At 58.3% G+C, this 17,404-nt stretch overlaps 1 protein-coding gene across 6 annotated transcripts; it reads left to right on the top strand.

Moving 5' to 3' along the window:
* The first annotated feature begins 3,591 nt into the window (after nt 1-3,591).
* CACNB3 (calcium voltage-gated channel auxiliary subunit beta 3) lies at nt 3,592-17,122 on the top strand. 6 transcript variants are annotated; one of them, XM_005206257.5, is made up of 15 exons: nt 5,173-7,270; nt 7,663-8,303; nt 9,557-9,592; nt 11,923-12,045; nt 12,237-12,359; nt 12,801-12,916; nt 13,218-13,282; nt 13,481-13,500; nt 13,698-13,778; nt 13,979-14,037; nt 14,205-14,314; nt 14,618-14,769; nt 14,977-15,072; nt 15,171-15,320; nt 15,771-17,122. In XM_005206257.5, exons 2-15 carry the CDS (start codon nt 8,259-8,261, stop codon nt 16,083-16,085), a joined length of 1,491 nt encoding a protein of 496 aa, XP_005206314.1. In that variant the 5' UTR covers nt 5,173-7,270; nt 7,663-8,258; the 3' UTR covers nt 16,086-17,122.
* Nucleotides 17,123-17,404: the final 282 nt, after the last annotated feature.

The following is a 17,404-nucleotide window of genomic DNA, read 5'->3' as shown; positions in this document are numbered from 1 at the left end:
CCTAGAACCTTGACCCTCGACTGTTGCCCTCCTCCCTGTCAACCGTAAACCAGCACCTGCTTCCAGCCGCTTTGTGGTTCTCCTGCAATCTTGATAGGGCCTTATTTCTGGGCGGGGGGGGCCCCACAGGGGAACAGAGAGCTCTGTACAGAGCACTCCTAGTGACCTGATGCTAATTCAAAGAAGGATCCAGACTCCTGGCTCTATGTTACTCAGAAAGGCATGTAGGAATCCACCTCTCGTCAATGCAGCCCCTCAAGTCAGGGTCTTCCAGGCTCATTTCCCAACCCAGCTCCAGGGTGAGCACCCCGTCATGATCCACAATGAGGGGCCACAACTCTTCACCAGTCCTCTGCCATCCCCCCCAGAAGGCTTCTCCTCAAGGCCTGAGTCAGCACTTCCACATCCCTACAAAGTTCCAGCCTCTCCTTAATATCTCCTAAGGCCTGTCCCATCCCAGGCAGCCAGACCTCATCTTCCTCACAGCTGGTGAAGGAGCCGTGAGAAGTGGAGTGAGAGGCAATGGCAAGCCCCAGGGGGCAGTCGCCCAAGCAGCTAGCACTCTGTTTTCTTCAATAATTCATTCCCGGGGAGGCTGAGGGCGCCAGGCCCTCATTCTGAGCTGGAGATGGCTACCACAGCTCAGATCCTGAATTGACAGTGGTGGGAGTCACAGGTGGGTGAGAGAGCTAGAGTAAGCAAGTAGAAGAGTACCCAGCCTCCAGCCCCACCACAGACACCTCCCCCACTAATTCTTATTTTAGAGAAGGGAACTGATCTGGGTGGAGGTCAGGCATCCTATGAGAGATAAAGGAGCCGAGGACCTGTGGTAAGCCCAGGGGTGCAGAAAGAAAGGACCCAAGTCTCAGCTCTCTCACTCCAGCTGTATGTACATCAGGGTTGGCCTTATTCCCATTGCCCTGAGCCTTCTTGAGGCCACCTCAGCCTCTCATCAGCAGCCCCACCTTTCTAAAGGATGCCCAAGTCCTCTCTGTCCCAGCTTTTGGAAGGCCTGGGATGCTTCCACTGCCTCCACTTGGGGGAATCCTGCCCCCACTTAGGCCTCAGCATGCCTCCCAGGAATTCCCCACCTCCATCGCATCTCTTTTCAACCCCAGCTTCCCTACCCAACCTCTGATGTTTACAAAGCTTGTAAATATGTGAGACTGGAGAAAGGACTTGACCTGATCCCTTGGGTGGTGCTGTAATACAGTGTCTGGAAGTGTTAAGAGTTTGGCAAAGGAGGTAAAGTCTAGGCCAGCACCCCCTTCCCCAGGCCACCCTAGGGAGCCTGCCTCTCGTACCCCTTCCTCCACCTGGCGTAGCACTAGAGTTACTCTCCTATGTCCAGCCTTGTTCCTCTCTCCAATCCATTTTGTGGAACTGGAATCACCAGTCACATTCAATGGAAACTAGGATCTAAAACTAAAATAAACATATGTCAAACACCTACTATGTGCCACCTACTCTGAGCCAGACTCCAGGGAGAAAGAGAATGAGAGCTAAGCATCTCAGCCTTCTCAGCTTCCCCTCTTCCCAGGGATGAAAAGGAACCCCCAAGTCCACAGAGCAGCCACACCACTTGCCTCAGAACTGGCAAGAGTTGGGTCTGGGAGACATAGCTGAGAGCCCAGTCCCTCTAGAGAGGCCTTGTGTGGGAAGGAAGGTGCAGTCTTGCTGGGCACTGTCAGCAAGAAACTCTTCAGACATATTTATAGCAAATGCTGCGTCAGGGGATGGAGCCTGAAAGTGCCCAGAAGCATCAAATATCACCACGGTTCTAGAGGCAGAGCCCAGAAAAAGAAAACAGAGATTGCAGCAAGAGGGATTGAGGTTTGATGGTAGAGGAACTTCCCCAGAGTAATATCTGGAGTTGGCAACAGGGATTCCCTGTGGAAACTACCCCACAGAGCTTTCTCAGAAGCTCTCGGTAGACACAGAGGGACAGACACGGTGATCTCTGTTCTCTGTCCTTTGTGGTACAGGGGTTTTCAAATGTTAGGGCCACTAAGTACAGTTATGTGAGTTACGCCTTGCTGAGGAGGCAAGTGGGGATTGAAATCTAGCTCTAGGTCAGGAGCGCAACACCCTGTGCAGGGCAGTGTCTGCACAAAGGCTAACCAAAAAGGCTAGCAGAGTCCTGTCAAATATCCTGAGGTCCTGACAACCTGAGAGGTCAGAGAGGAGGTGACACCAGGGAGAAGGGATGAAGGCTGTCTGGAAAGGCTGCCCGGAGGGCGGGGGTGGGGTGGGAGGCAGATGCTGGAGCTAGGGCCCGGAAGGGGCCAACCCAGAGCATGGGACACAGGAGTGCATCCAGGCTTTGAGGCCCCTCTGAGCAGGGTGTCAGACACTGTGAGGTCAGGGCCAGAGGTGGGGGCACTAAGGGAGGTAAAGCAAGGAGGAAGACTGTGCTGGTCCTCTAAGCAGTCAACTCACATGGAGGGGGCTGGAAGAGGACTGCTCTGGGGACCCAGGGGCTGGGCTCCCAGCTCCAGCTCTAAGCGTCCTACCTTTTCCCAGTAGCAGAAGAGAGAGGGGTGTGTGCTCCAGCAGCTGGAGTGGAAATGAGAACAAGTGAGGGTGCCCAGCTGTCCCTGTGCACCTAGATTCCCTCTGATAGGCTCAGAGAGAAGTCGTTGATATTTCTATTTTAAAGTAAGGGATGAAGAGGCTGTAGGTTCTTGAAGAGGAGGGAGGGAGGGGGAAGCTAGGGACAGTTGCTTGCCTTGGCCAGCACACCACCCCCCCCTCTCCTTCTCCTATGGAAACTTAAGCTGCCCCAAGGCCCAGAGGAGCTAGTCCATTAGCTGTGGTCAGCAGGGGTGTAGGGAGGGGCCTCTCTCCCTCCAGGTCTTATTGTCAAATGATAGCAAAGCTTCTGCTCCCTCTGTTAGAGCCAAAACAAAACAAAACCCATAAAAACCTCCATGCACAATTTTAAAGCACACATGCAACCTCTTTATCTCCTCTGAATAGTTGAAGCTGAGTAACTGAGGGGTAGGTGGGTGGGAGGGGATGCAGGGACTAGACCACAGAGAGAGGAGGTGCTCTCCCAAAGGACTTTGCAGGTTAAGCATGAGGAGGAGCTTGGGGTAGAAAGAGGAGAGTTGATTCTCCCTCAGATTAGCTCCCTCCGGAATGGGGGCAAGGACAGGGTAAGCTGAACGGGAAGTGGGGAGAAGTCTTCCAAGATCCCCAGAGGATAGGAGGATGGGGGGGGGGGGCGGGGGCGGGAACTCCCCAAAGGAAAGGAGTTAGAAGAAGGGCCAAGAAGGAGAGTGGAATACCCTGGATCCGAAAGGAAAGAGTTCTAATTGATGCCGAGGGGAAAGTTGGAGACGCCGGGTCACTGGGCTTCAGGGTGTATCTGTCTCTGCGTAGGAGTCGGCCGCCCCCTCCCTCCCTCGGCCGCCCCCTCCCTCCCTCAGCGGTCTTTGGTATGGAGAAGAGTCCAGCCTGGGGATACTGGGGGTTTAGAGGGACCAATGAGAAGCTGATCCGCTCACAAGGGTGCAGGGAGAGAGCTGGCTGGGGCTACACCCCTGCTCCCCCCTTCCCCCGCCAGAACTTGGGCTTGTCCTATTTGACGTGCCCGCCTAAGCGGGCGGGAGCGGGTACTGACCCGAGGACTGGTCCCACGACTCCGTACTCCCTGCTACCCAGGCCGGGCCAGGACGCCGCCGGACTCAGCAGGAGCGCCCCCGGAGAGCAGGATGGAGGTAGGAGCAGCGTAGGGACCCAGAAGGGCCAAAGACCTCAAAGAAGCCCCTCGGGGGAGGGGTAGAGTGCAGATCCCAAAGGGGTCTGGAGGTGGGATCGCAGTTTCTGGAAAGAAGAGCGGATGAGGGGGCCCTGTTAGGCTTCTGGCGGGCGAGGGTCTGGCTCCGAAACGCGCTGCCTCTGCTCTAGCCAGGGCAGCGCCTCCTGCTGGCAGGGCCGGAGCCCTGTCGGCCGACAGGCGGACCCCGGACGGGTGCCACCACCTGGAGGGCGTGTGCGACCGCGACCGCGGGGCGAGCGAGCCCAGGGGGCGCTGCAGCCGGCCGGGAGGAGCCGCCTCACCTCGCTCTCCGCCAGTGCGAGCTGAGTCCCACGGCTCCCGGAACCCGGGAGAGAAGAGTGACAGTAGAGACGCCCCGGGTGCCGGGCGCATCCCCGCTGGGGTGTCGCCAGTTGGATCCCATAGGAGCCACCGGGTCTGGGCCTGGGACGGGTGGATGGACGGAGCTTCCCCGGAACCCAGAGAGAGCGCTGGACGCTGGGGCTAGCGAGCCGTACACAAGCATTCTTCCTTTCCGATCATTTCCTCTGCTGAGGACAGGTCGGAGTCGTCTCTGGGACCGAGGCGCCTTTCTTTCCGGGCGCACCGAGCAGGTGTCGGGAGGGAGCGGAACCTTCCGCCTAAAGGTCCGGAGTCCGGGCAGCCCTTCGGCTACTCCTGCCCTTCTGCCTGCGGCAGTGGGAGCTCCGGAGCCCCTACCTTTTCTGGGGAGAGGGTTAAGGAAGAGAAGGTGGTGTGGGGGGCGGTCAGGGAAGAAAGGCGAGATATGTGGATGGAAGGACAGCGGCAGGCCCCCAGATAAACAGAGAACTGGGATCGTAGAGGGGGTAAGAGACGGAAATGGAGAAAGCTGGGCTGAAAAGCGACAGGGGAGGGAGAGAGTGACAGAGGCGACGAGAAAGGAAGAGAGAGGGAGGAAGAGAGGGAGGGAGGGAGGGAGGGAGGAGGGAAGAGGGAGGGAGCCCGGAGAGAGGGAAGAGAGCGCCGTGGGAGCCGGGCGTGGGGCGAGGCCAGGCGTGCAGGCGGGAGCCAGTGTGCAGAGCAGCTGCCCGGTCCTGCTCCCGCCTCGGAGCCCCTGGCCCGGGGGAAGGGGAGAGGCCACCAGCCCAGTCTATGTCTTTTTCTGACTCCAGTGCAACCTTCCTGCTGAATGAGGTAAACGCGAGGGCCCCTTCCCCAGTGGGTGGGAGGATAGCCCACTCCGAGCTAGGGAGAGGGCTGGCATTTGGGGGAAGACTGCAGTGATGGGGAGGGAGGCGGAGTAGGTGAGGCTAAGGGTAGAGGTGGCAGGTAGGAAAGGACGGAGCGCCAGTGCTGGCAGCCTCTGAGCACTGGGACTGGAATGGGTGGGGAGGACTGTGTGGGGGCCAGAAAGGGGTCTAGATGTGAGGACTGAGGGGAGGACTCTGCAAAGCTCCCCTGGTGCTCCTGCCTGCATTCCCTGGGAGCAGCCCAGCAGCTAGAATCCTAGAGGCTTTGGCTTTCTCCAGATCTTAAATACTGCTGGGAAGGACTTCCTAGAGGTCCTAGCTTCTGCCTCAGTTTCCTCTCTTCAACACTCTGTGACTGGGATCCACCCAGGTTCCTGGTGCACTTATAGGAGAAGCTAGAATGTATTCTGGAGATTGCCAAGAATTCCAACTCCCAAACCTGGTTATTCAGGCTTCCCCCCAGCCCCGACCCCATGTCCTGCTTCCATGCCTTGGGTATCTGCCAGCTGCCAGTCTAATGACGCTCTCCTAGAAAGAGGAAGGCAGGAGGAATCCTGTCCATGAATCCTCCTCCCACCCCAACCCCCAGCTCGCTCTCCTTATGCTTAGCCAGGGAAAAGAAAATGGATAAGGGACCACGTGGATAGTGACCGGCACATGTCTTGTTATAGGACAGGAAGCACTAGGCTGGCATGAGAACTAGAGCAGGCAGGTGTGGGTGAGGTGAGAAATGGAAGAGAGCAGTGAGTAGCAACTCGGAGAGAAGTGAACCAGGGAGAGGCTCTGAAGCTCCTGCAGGACCCAGGAGATGGCCCAGGTATGAGGAACTTGAATACATCTCCTGGGGGTGGTTGGCATGGCAATTCATGCTTCATGAGCAGACTTAAGACACCACTGTCCCAGATGGGGATGAAGACAAGGTGTGTAAGACAAGAGTGAGGTTGATAGCAGATCCACTGTTACCTACAGTCCCCTGGACACTCCGGTAGTGGGTAGAGTCCCAAAAGGAGGGGCCACGAGAGTAAATTTAGGGATGGAGAGAGAAGCAGATGCCCCGGTAGCTGTCATCTTCATTAGAACCATCTCCCAGGAAAGAGCACCTTAAGGTCTTATTGTGTCACATTTAATGCCCCCTTTCTGCCCCTCTGGAAGGACAGAAGAGACAGAGAATAAAAGAGGCTATGAGAAATACTGAGCAACTGGGAGAGGGCACAAAGCGAGAAGACAGTGTCTGGGAACTTCCGATACAGAAGAATCCAACATATAACCAAGCCCCAAATGGTGCTGGACTCAGGAGTGGGAGCTGTGAAAGTACACTGCCTCCCCCAATAGTGGGCCACAGGGGCTCCAAGAAAGTTGTTCGCCAAATCCCTGCGGGAGGTAGATGCTGAGCAGGGCTGGACTGCACCATTCACAGGGTGGTGAGAGACTAAAGGCAGACCAAGACAGTCTTAAGATGAGACCCCCTTCTCTTTTTCTTGTTAAGGAACACGAACAAGTGACCTAAGTGGGAAGCCAGTTGGTTTGGGTGGTCTTCCTCTCTCTCCCAGGCACAGTGTTTCCTACCACAGATCTCACCCAACCCTGTCAGACTTTTGGTTTTCTAACTCCCCTGAAGCCCAGGAAGAAAAGGGATGAGCAAATATCAGATTCACCCTCCTGGGTGTGAGACTCTGGGAGAGGACAAGGACTGAGACCCAGAAGCTGTCCAAGAGCACCCCTCTATCTCACATTCCTCATCCCCGCCACCGGCCCCAATCTCTGGGAGGAGGCAGAGAGGGGAGGAAAGGGTAGGGAGGCAATCAAAATTCAAAGGAATAACTTTTCTCTGGAGTTCAAATGGGTGGATCTTTGAGGAAGTTTCCTCAAGAGAAGGGCTGCTCCTCGGGTCTCTAACCTCAAATCTTAGTGCCCCTTTGAAGGAGACTGACTGGAAGAGTGGTAAATGTGGCTCCAACCCACACACTGGCCACCCGGACCACCCTCATCCTTTTGCTAAGGAGAGTATCTGGCCTTAGACTAGTGACTCTGAGGAGACTTGCTCCCCACGCCAACCCCGGTGTGGCCAGGCTCCCTCCTTCAGTCCCAGCCACAACCGTCCCCCTATCTCCACTCTCTGGCTTCTTTCCCCCTCCCTTTAGGTTCTCCTAAAGCAGCCCCTCCCTACGCCAGTTCCCACGATGCCTTGGCAATGCCTGGCACAGTCCTTGGCAAGGAAGTGAGGAAGGGAACCCCCATCCTGGCCAGACTAGGATGAAATCTGCCCGCGCAACAGGTGTAGTAGGGTGGCCGGGCCCCAATCCGCCCGGGTTGGGCAACCACCGAGGCCCTTTGCTGCGAGAGAGTCCCAGCACTAAAGGGGCCGAGCGTCTGGCGTGAGGGGGTTGGGGAGGCGGGGGACAGGGGCTACTTTTCGGCATTTGGCCGGGGGTCGCTAAAGCCACTCCCCCCCAGGACCCCTGCGGGTTTGCTTTTGGAGTCTCCCGGGCCTCCGGGGCGCAGACACGCCGCCCTCTCACCTGCCGCCCGCCCCCGCCCCCGCCCCGCCTCCTCTGTCTCTCCAGGCTCCCACTACCCTGCCTCCCCTCTTCCTCTCTCGGCCTCTGCCCCTGCACTGTCTCCCTCTCTCCGGCCTCCCCTTAACCTGCGCCCGCTCCTCGCTCGCAGGGTCTCGGCTCCGCGGCGGTCTCCGCCCCGCCCCTCCCCCGCGCCAGCCCTTTGTTTCCCGGCGGAACATTTCCTGGGTTGCCGAGCGTCTCGGTCTCCGCGTCCCTCCTCGGCCCGCCTCCTCCACGCCGGGATCCACCCCGCCCGCAGTCTCTCCTCCCCTTCCTCCCCGCCGCCCCTCTGCCCCGTAGGTGCTCGGGGACCCACCTTCTACCCCGCTGGCGTCGGCCACCCCCCGGAGGCCGGGCCTCGGGCTCTCCCGGCGGCCGGCGCCCCCCGCCGCCGCCCCCTCGCCCGCTCCCGGGGAGGGGGGTCAGGTGGGCGGGCGCTATTGTTGTAGGAGCCGGCGCCAGATTTCCTCAGCCGCGCTCGGGGTGGGACCGGCAGGGTTTTGGGGGGTGGGGGGAGCGGTGATTTGAGCTCGGAGCAGCTGGTCTTCGCGGCTCGCTCCCTCCTTCGCTCTCTCGCTCTCCGCCGCCGCCCGCAGGGCTGCGGGGCTCGGTGGCATCTCCCGGGCGCGGCCCGCTGTCATCGCCCCTGCCTCCGGGCCGCTCCCGCCCCCGGCGCCGCTCGCTTCCCCCCACCCGGACTCCCCCATGTATGACGACTCCTACGTGCCCGGGTTTGAGGACTCGGAGGCGGTGAGTGCCCACGGGGAGGGTGGGGGTGGGGACGTTGGGGTGACACCTCCTGTCCCTCGGACCCTTCCCCCAGTTCAGGACTTTGAGGAACGCCTCTGTGGCGGGGCAGGGCATGTCGTGGGGGGGGGGGGTGGCGCTCCAGCAAAGTGGAGCGATGGATGTTCACGCCAGAGGCTTCCCGGTGCCCCCGTCCTAGAGCAGGACGCATCCGGTGTGTGCCGAGAGGGGCTCGGGTGGAGGGAGGCTCAGAGCAGGTGGCTCCACAGCCCAGGACAGAAGGGTAGAGGGAGGCGGGGCTGGAGACTGAGGGCACGGAGGCATTAGAGAGGCCTCGGGCAACGTCTGGAGTTCCCCGAGGGAGGGTTTCTGGGGTCTGAACTCAGCAGACACAGGAGATGCGGGGGTTCTTACAGAGGGGGACAATCCAGCCCTCCTGTGCCTTAGTAAAGAACAGATTAGGGAACCTGGAGAAGAGCAGAGGATCCCATACCAGCCCCTTCAGACAGAAGGATCATAAAACTTGAGGACCTCCATTATCGCCTTCAGCTGGCTATCCCCGGGCACTGCCTTACCTCCTCTCCCCCCTCAGCCCAGCTTCTCTCCCAGGCTGGAAACTGGGTGCCCAGCACATGGGTGGGCCGGCTGACTGTGCCCCAGCCATCCCATTCCTCCTGCTGAGGCATCCCCAAGCAGGGGGGCATCCTGAGCACCTGCTCAGCAGGGAGGCCGGGAGATGAAGCCAGAGAAGCCCAGGGCCTGGGGATGGAGAGAAAGCTCTTTGCTCAGAGAACCAGGCAACTGATAAATATTTAATTCTCCTCTTTGCTTTTATCTCCTGACCCACTGAGACAAATCAGCTCATTAGGCAGTGATTCCCGGAGCTCAAGAGGGCAGGGAGAGTGCCTGGAAAGATGGGGCAAGGATGGGCAGCACTGTCTCAGTCCCTTCTCTCCAGCATCCTACAAGAAGGCCTCCTTATGAAAGCAGCTGGATGGCTTGAGAGGGGTCTCTGATCTGATATGAAGGGTAGGGTGCTCCAGGGTCAAAGGGGGAGTGTTGGCGTCTTCTCCCGTCTCCTGCTGCCATGCCCAGGATAGATGAGTTCTGGGGCTCAGGAAAGACACCTATCTATCAGTCCTTTTCGGGGACTGGGCCCCTGCTGGGCCCAATTCCCCACTGGGCCTCTGGGGCTAATTACATTGCAGCTAGAGCAGATGATTTTCAAGGCTCTGGTGAACACCTCTTCCTGACAGTTGAAGGGACAGCTGGCCACGGCCCAGGGTGCCAAGGTGAGCTGGAGAATGAACCTCCCTCTGTGGGGCTGGAGGGCCCTAGAAGGTTCTTCCCATCTCTAGTTGAGAAGGCTTGGACTGTTTCAAGGTAAAGCCTGACATAGGGATGGTGTTTGGGGCAGCCTGCTAACCCATTGCTGGTTCCCCACCCCTCTCTGGTTCCTGGATTACCCTCCCCCACTTTCCTTTCTCTTGCCTGGCTCCTTGCTCTCCCTGAGGCCCCCTCTGAAGCAGTAGGAGGGAAATCAGGCTCTAAATAAATCCAACGGCTCATCTCCCTCCTCTCCTTCCCCCGTGCCAGGCAAGAGTAGAGCTGCAGCCTGCCCACACACTCACCAGGCGAGGGGGGCACCACCAGGGCACAGTGCCAACTCCTGGCAGCTCCAAAGCACTGAGCCTCTGGCTGTTTTGGCATAACAGGGGGTGGGGGAGGCAAGACCCCAGGGTCTGCTTGGTGGGGCAGCCCTGGCTTCCCTGAGTCATGGGTGAGCTCTGAGGACCTGGGAAAGATGGAGAGGGGATTGCATTCTGAGCATGACTCACGGAACATTAGGGAGAGACCCTGTCATCCCGTCTTAGTCCAAGAGGTCAGGTAACCCAGGTGCCCCAGGCAGGAGCACAATGACTCAGGCGAGAGCCTGGAGAACAGAGAGGAAGGGTCAGGCTCCTCTCCCATCTAGGAAGCATCTGGCGTGTACTTACCAATGCATGTGGTCATCCTGCCTCACCTGCCCCCTTGCCTGCTGGCCCCTGTTCACTTCACACAGCTGTTTCCCACAGAGGCATCTCCTGTGCCCCGGGCCCCTGGGACGAGGTCCCCTCCTCAGCTGATAGAGCTAAGGTTCTTCCTGGGGCTCAGCTGCTCTTTATCCTGCTCCCAGGCCGGGCTTATTTAGTTCTCAAGGGAGATGGGGAACGTGCTCTGTGAAATGGAGGCCCGTCCCTCCTCATGCTGTCTTCATGCCTTGGGTCTAGCACGGACGTTGTCGTGAGCTTCCACACTAGGACCTGGGCTGCCCACAGGCTGACCAGCCCTCTTGCCCACGGTGGGCTAGTGTGTGAGTTTGTCTTCCCCACCCAGAATCAGGCCTCCGCTGCCTTCTGTGGTGGTCATGCACAGTGGGTCTGAAGGAATGTTCCTCAGCCTGAGAACATTCTACTACACACGCACACATGTGTACATTCCCACATGGTCCCTTTATCTAGGCTCCTGCCTGATCTCTGCCCCCTGGACCTCAGAACTGATGCAAGTATCCCTTCAGGCTTCTGCTCATAAAGAGGGGAAACTGAAGCAGGAAACAAAAGACTCCCTTTTCCCTAGACTGAGGGGGAAACCCAGACATTCTGACTTCTTCCCTCCTGCCCTGAGGTCCAGCTTCCCTTGTTCATCACCCTCATGGCCTTGAAGGTGAGCTCTGCCACCCTCCTAAGGCCCCTCATTGCTCAGAGGCCCTTCCTCTGAGCAGGAGTCAGACACCCTCCTTCCTCAGGTTACCAGAGACCCCTCCCTCCATCCCCAGGGTTGCTCCTGGCTGGGTTGCTGGGCACCAGCACTGCCTTCCTCCAGGGCTGATATCCCCCCCTGGCAAGGGGTGGAGAGATATAGGCCAGGTGGTAGGCATGGCCAGGCTTCATCTGGGCTCAAGGAGGTAGCTTTATGTTGCCTCCTCAGTCTGTGCTGCCCACACCTGGCCAGTTGTCCCAGCAGGTGTGAGAGGAAAGAAAGTAGGGGTAGGGAGAGCAGGAAGGGAGTAACTGCCAGAAGTTGGGAGCCCCATGTCCTCTCCTTCACCAAGGATAAGAGAGGGGATCTAAGGGGGTAGGCAGCTATATCCTGACACTCAGGACCAGCGCCATGCCAACCAGTGTCTCTTGACTGCTCCTGGCTGGCTATACTCCTGCCAGGCATTTTAAGGAAATAGTTTCCAGGCTGCTTTGCATGCTGATGTGAACAAGAGGGTTGGGTCTTCTGGATTCCAAAGATTCCGAATCATCCCTAGTATGTCATCTTCAGTACATCTCACCTCCCTCTGCCTCACAGGACATGGTCAAGGGGAGAAAAGGGAGGAAGGAGGGAAATGAAGGCTCTATTCACGGCTGCAGTATTAATAGGTTTGGGAGGAAGAGCCCAGATCTCAGCACATATGGGTTGGACTGGCTTTCCCGCAGCCCCAGAAGCACTGGTGCCTTTCCTGGGGAAACAGGAGGGACTGACAGGGCCAGCCACCCCCATGGAGCTGGAGAGGCTGAGGTTCATGGGGTTTGGAGGTGCCTTTCTAGTGCCCAGCACTCCTGAGCCCACAGGTCACCGCGTCTCCCCACACCAGGGTTCAGCCGACTCCTATACCAGCCGCCCATCTCTGGACTCAGACGTCTCCCTGGAGGAGGACCGGGAGAGTGCCCGGCGTGAAGTGGAGAGCCAGGCTCAGCAGCAGCTGGAAAGGGCCAAGGTATCCTCTTGCCGGCTGGGGGCACAGTGGGCCAGGGTGGGTGGAAACTGGTGCCAGGTCCTAAGTCTCGAGGGGTCAACAGACAGGATGTGCGAATGAGTATGTGTGTGGTTGGGTGGATGGATGGGCCCTGAGCCTGGAAGGGGTGCTTTGAGGTTCCCCTCATTTGCGCCAACTGTTGCGTTCCCCAGCACAAACCTGTGGCGTTTGCTGTGAGGACCAATGTCAGCTACTGTGGTGTACTGGATGAGGAGTGTCCGGTCCAGGGCTCTGGAGTCAACTTTGAGGCCAAAGACTTTCTGCACATTAAAGAGGTGACTGACCCCCTCCCAACAGAAGCTGCTTGGTTTCTCTGCTCTTACCCAAGTTCCCAGGCCTCTTGCTTCAGTCCTCTTTAATAAACAAGTCCCGAAACTCCAAAACTCATCGTTAACACCCCTCTGTACATACACATACCCCTCATACCCGAGACCTAGTCCTCAGGGTCTCTGTCCTCCTGAGACCTGGGCCTCAGCTCCAATCTGTACAAGTGAGCAGTTAGCTTAGTTGCCTCTGTGGCTCCCTGTGACCAGTGTGAGGCCTCACACACAAATCTTGGGGGTCTCAGACATGGCTGCCCTCCCCTCTGGCACCTTCTCCTGACCCCCTCCCCTTGCGCTGCCTGGCTCTCCCAACGCCTCCTTTTTCGTTGAAGAGCCAGCGCTGAGGCCTGGACCGCCTCCTCTACCACCCCTTCCGCCCCACCCCACCCCTAGAAATACAGCAATGACTGGTGGATCGGGCGGCTAGTGAAAGAGGGCGGAGACATCGCCTTCATCCCCAGCCCCCAGCGCCTCGAGAGCATCCGACTCAAGCAGGAGCAGAAGGCCAGGTGAGAGCAGGGCTGAGACTCAGTAAGTACCTCCCCACGTGTGCTCTTTACCCACAGTCCACATCACCACACAGGCATGCATACCGCCCCCTCTCCGCAATATGCAGTGTGCACACTCAGACCTAACGTGTACATTCACAATGCACAGGTACAAATGCACACGTATTGAAGCTCACACACAAAGGCTCACATCACATGCACTTCTCTCACTAGCAGAAACATAAGGAGATGTATACAGCTATTGAGTACTGTGTAGAGCAGACACACAAAGACTCTCACTGACCTCCCTCTCTGCTCTCAGGAGATCTGGGAACCCATCCAGCCTGAGTGACATTGGCAGCCGACGCTCCCCACCTCCATCTCTAGGTAGCCTCCCCTCCACCCACCTATCTTGGGTAGGTGGGCCACTCAGACACAGGGGGAAGGGAGATTCTCCCAGTGAACAGTGTGGGAAGGGGTTGGAGCTGGGAGAAGCCCAGGGTTTCCCCTGGGGACGGGAACACCGTGCCCTCGGGGTCTTTCCCCCTTCACCAACTTTAATCTTTTATTTCCTTTTCCAAAAAGCCAAGCAGAAGCAAAAGCAGGTGAGTCAAGGAAGGGACTGGGGCTTGGGGGGCTCATGGCTTCTGGCTGTGGGGACAGGTTTCTGGGCAGTCATTGTTGAACGGGCAAGAAAACACAGAGGGGAGGGGGCCCAGATGTCTGCATCTGCCCCACCCCACTCAAGTGAAGGGCAGGCCACATGGCCATGACTTTGCCTGACCTCAGGTCAATTCTGCAGGCGGAACATATTCCTCCATATGACGTGGTACCCTCCATGCGGCCTGTGGTGCTGGTGGGACCCTCTCTGAAAGGTTATGAGGTGAGAGGTCCCTGACCCCAGAGTTGTTTCTACCAAACTTGCCACAAAAACAGTGGGAGGGGATGTTCCCTATGCCCATCCGTCAAGGTCTGTGTGGAGGGGGTGAGCTCCATGGCCGTACCTGGGGATGCTGCCCATCTCCAAGAAGGCTCCAGTCAATTACACGCCTTTCCCTTCACCCTCCCCCCACCCCAACCCAGGTCACAGACATGATGCAGAAGGCGCTCTTCGACTTCCTCAAACATAGGTTTGATGGCAGGTAAGCTACTCTGGCCTGGGGAGGCATGAGAATCAGGGAGAAGTCCTTGCCTCCTTCCAGGTGCTGTAGCCAGGTCTCCTCTAAAGTGAAAGTTGGTGGGACCTGGGTAGGGAGGGCCCTAGGCTTGAAATTTAGAGGCGGGCTGTGCTTCTCCCTGCCCACGCCAGGATCTCTATCACCCGAGTCACCGCAGACCTCTCACTGGCAAAGCGATCCGTGCTCAACAATCCTGGCAAGAGGACCATCATCGAGCGCTCCTCTGCCCGCTCCAGCATTGGTGAGAAGTCACCAGTCCTGCTTCTTTGCCCACTCATGCATTAGTGAAAACCTTCCTCATACCTTCCTCTTTCCTGGCAACTTGCATTCCTGCCCAACCCCTTCTCCACCTCCCCCAGGATTGGCAAGAACCCACCCTAGTCTCAATGCCCCAGTGCCTCTGCCTGCCCAGGCCTTGATGAACATCCTCTCCCTCCACCATCCCTTCCCATCCACCATTTGGGAGACCCCAAAGCCCTGTTGGAGTCGGACGGGGGTGGAGACACCAGTGAGCATTGCGGCTCCCCTGTCCCTCCCTCCATAGCTGAAGTACAGAGTGAGATTGAGCGCATATTCGAGCTGGCCAAATCCCTGCAGCTAGTAGTGTTGGATGCCGACACCATCAACCACCCGGCACAGCTGGCCAAGACCTCGCTGGCCCCCATCATCGTCTTTGTCAAAGTGTCCTCACCGAAGGTAAGGCAGCTGTGGCGATAGAGGAGGCCTACAGGGCTGCCCTCTTAGAATGCGGTACAACTCTGCTTGGTCCCTGCCCAGGGGCTCCTCAGGCCACTTTTCCTGCTGCTGCTTAACACCGCTCTGAGTCCTCCTTGCCTGCTCCCATGCCATGAGTTGGGGACATGCCCAGTGCTTCCTGGGCCCAGCTCTGCCCTTGCCCCTCAGGTACTCCAGCGTCTCATCCGCTCCCGGGGGAAGTCGCAGATGAAGCACCTGACCGTACAGATGATGGCATACGATAAGCTGGTTCAGTGCCCACCCGTAAGTGGCTGGGGCACCATTCCTGTGCCCACTCTTGCTTTTCCAGGGCTGGGGTGGGCTGATAGAGACGGAACATTCCTCCTTTCCCTTCCTTCCAGGAGTCATTTGATGTGATTCTGGATGAAAACCAGCTGGAAGATGCCTGCGAGCACCTGGCTGAGTACCTGGAGGTTTACTGGAGGGCGACCCACCACCCAGCCCCCGGCCCTGGGCTTCTGGGCCCTCCCAGTGCCATCCCCGGACTTCAGGTAACCATTTCCAAGGGCACTGATGCTCAGGCTGAGCCAGCCAAAGCAATGCCCCCTCCCCACCTGGCGGATCATTCCTGACCTCCAATTTGAAGGCCAAAGGATCAGAGAGCAGAGCAAGGGGGTGTGGGTGAAGGCAGTTCCTGATGAGGGAAGAAAGCAATGAGACAGGTAATCAGAGGCCACTTTTCCTAGGATTCCAAAGAAACACGCTCTCCAAACTCTTCTCCTAGTCTGTCTTGAAGGCAGAGTTTGGATTTGGCAGGATTCAAAAGTTCCAGTTTTCCTTGTCTGAAGTGGAAGAATGCTCCGGGGTGCTTCTCCTTCTGGATCATTTCCTGTACGCAGGGAACAAGAGTTGAGGGCAGGAATCCTCACGCTGCCAGAGTGGGGAGGGAGACTGAGGCGAGGTCCGCATGGCCTCACTTAGAGCTGCTATCTTGTCCCCAGAACCAGCAGCTGCTAGGGGAGCGTGGCGAGGAGCACTCGCCCCTGGAGCGGGACAGCCTGATGCCCTCAGATGAGGCCAGCGAGAGCTCCCGCCAAGCCTGGACGGGATCTTCACAGCGCAGCTCCCGCCACCTGGAGGAGGACTATGCAGATGCCTATCACGACCTGTACCAGCCTCACCGCCAACACACCTCGGGGCTGCCTAGTGCAAACGGGCACGACCCCCAAGACCGCCTCCTGGCCCAGGACTCGGAGCACAACCACAATGAGCGGAACTGGCAACGTAACCGGCCCTGGCCCAAGGACAGCTACTGACACAGCCTCCTGCCGCCCTGCCCCGGCAGGCACAGGCTGGCTGGGGCCCCTGCGCCAGGCAGGTTGGAGTTAGACTGGCATGAGGCTGGCACTAGGCTCAGCCCCCGAAACCCCCTGCCCAGCCCCAGCTCCAGGCCTGCCTGCAGTCCCGAGGTTCTGGGAGAAGAGCAGGGGGCCCCCTCACCTCCTGGGCACAGTGACCCCTCCCCAGGCTCCCATTCCAGGAAATAGCTGTGTGTGCTGCACCCTGGCACCTTTCCTCTCCTCCTGCACAAGAAACTGCCCCACTGGGCAGTGCCCTCAGGCCAGGACCCCCTTAGCAGGGGCCTTCCCACCAGACTCAGGGAAGGAATGCCACTCAAAGTGACAAGAGGGTGGGGCGTGGGTAGCATGGCATAAGGAAGAAACAAGGTCCCTGAGCAGGTACGGTCCTGTCCTAACCTGAGGGACTCGGGTTGTGCTTTGGGGTCTGAGGGCCTCTACTCACCTCACTGCCACACATGAGACATGAGACAATCGAAGCCCAGCAAGGTGGCACTCCTGGCATCAGCTGGGGTGGGGCATCCACACAAAGGCTGGAGCACGGACGGCTGGGCTAGGGCCAGCTGAAGCTCCAGAAGGGAAGGGCTCTGCTCACCTGCCAGGAAGCAGCTTAACATCTGAAGGGACCAGGGACTAGGAACACGGTGGACTGCGGGCTGGGGAAGGGAGGGCGAGTGTAGCAGAGAATATATGGACGGCTTGCTTTGGGCGCCTCCTTGCCCCACTCATTCTTTTGCTCTTGCATCCTATCTTTTCTGTTCTTGGTCTTCATGCCTCCCATGCCCATGGGATATGGGCCTCAGACTTTATTCCCTGATCTATAGCTGCTGCTCGTTAAGTTAGGATTAGAGGGGGAGATAGGACCCAGCGGACAGCCCCCAGAGGCCCTGTCAGCCTGGCTACCCTTGTCTTAAGAGGCTCTCGTGTGTGACCTACAGAGCATGCTCCACAAGCCCCTGCCCCACCTGTCATCACTAATAAACACCATGCGCAGACCCTTGGGCTCCTGTTCTGTCTGCTGGCTCAGGGAGCCAAGGCCCTCACTGCATGGCCCAAGTCTGGAGTTGAAGACGTATCCTCGATGTGCTCTCTCAAAAAAGACCCACTGAGTGGGAAGAGAAAAGGACAGAGCTGGGGGAGGCACTAGACTCCCGGGCGCCCCTTTACCCACCCGCTCATGCCCAGGCCCTGGAGGGAGACCGTCAGCAGCACAGAAGGGACTTGTTCAGGGAGGTGGAGAAGAGGCTGAGTCACAGCCTCACACTGTCCCAGCCTCA

This window comes from Bos taurus, chromosome 5 (assembly GCF_002263795.3).
Source record: "Bos taurus isolate L1 Dominette 01449 registration number 42190680 breed Hereford chromosome 5, ARS-UCD2.0, whole genome shotgun sequence".
Classification (NCBI taxonomy): Eukaryota; Metazoa; Chordata; class Mammalia; order Artiodactyla; family Bovidae; genus Bos; species Bos taurus.
This window is presented reverse-complemented; position numbering and strand designations above follow the sequence as displayed.

Excerpts from the sequence above, each read along its gene's own strand:
- CACNB3 (XM_005206257.5), top strand. The coding sequence starts at position 8,259 with ATGTATGACGACTCCTACGTGCCCGGGTTTGAGGACTCGGAGGCG. Across the intron at positions 9,593-11,922 it reads CCACGGCCCAGGGTGCCAAG|GGTTCAGCCGACTCCTATAC; the intron begins GTGAGCTGGAGA and ends TCCCCACACCAG. Across the intron at positions 13,501-13,697 it reads CCAAGCAGAAGCAAAAGCAG|GCGGAACATATTCCTCCATA; the intron begins GTGAGTCAAGGA and ends TCAATTCTGCAG.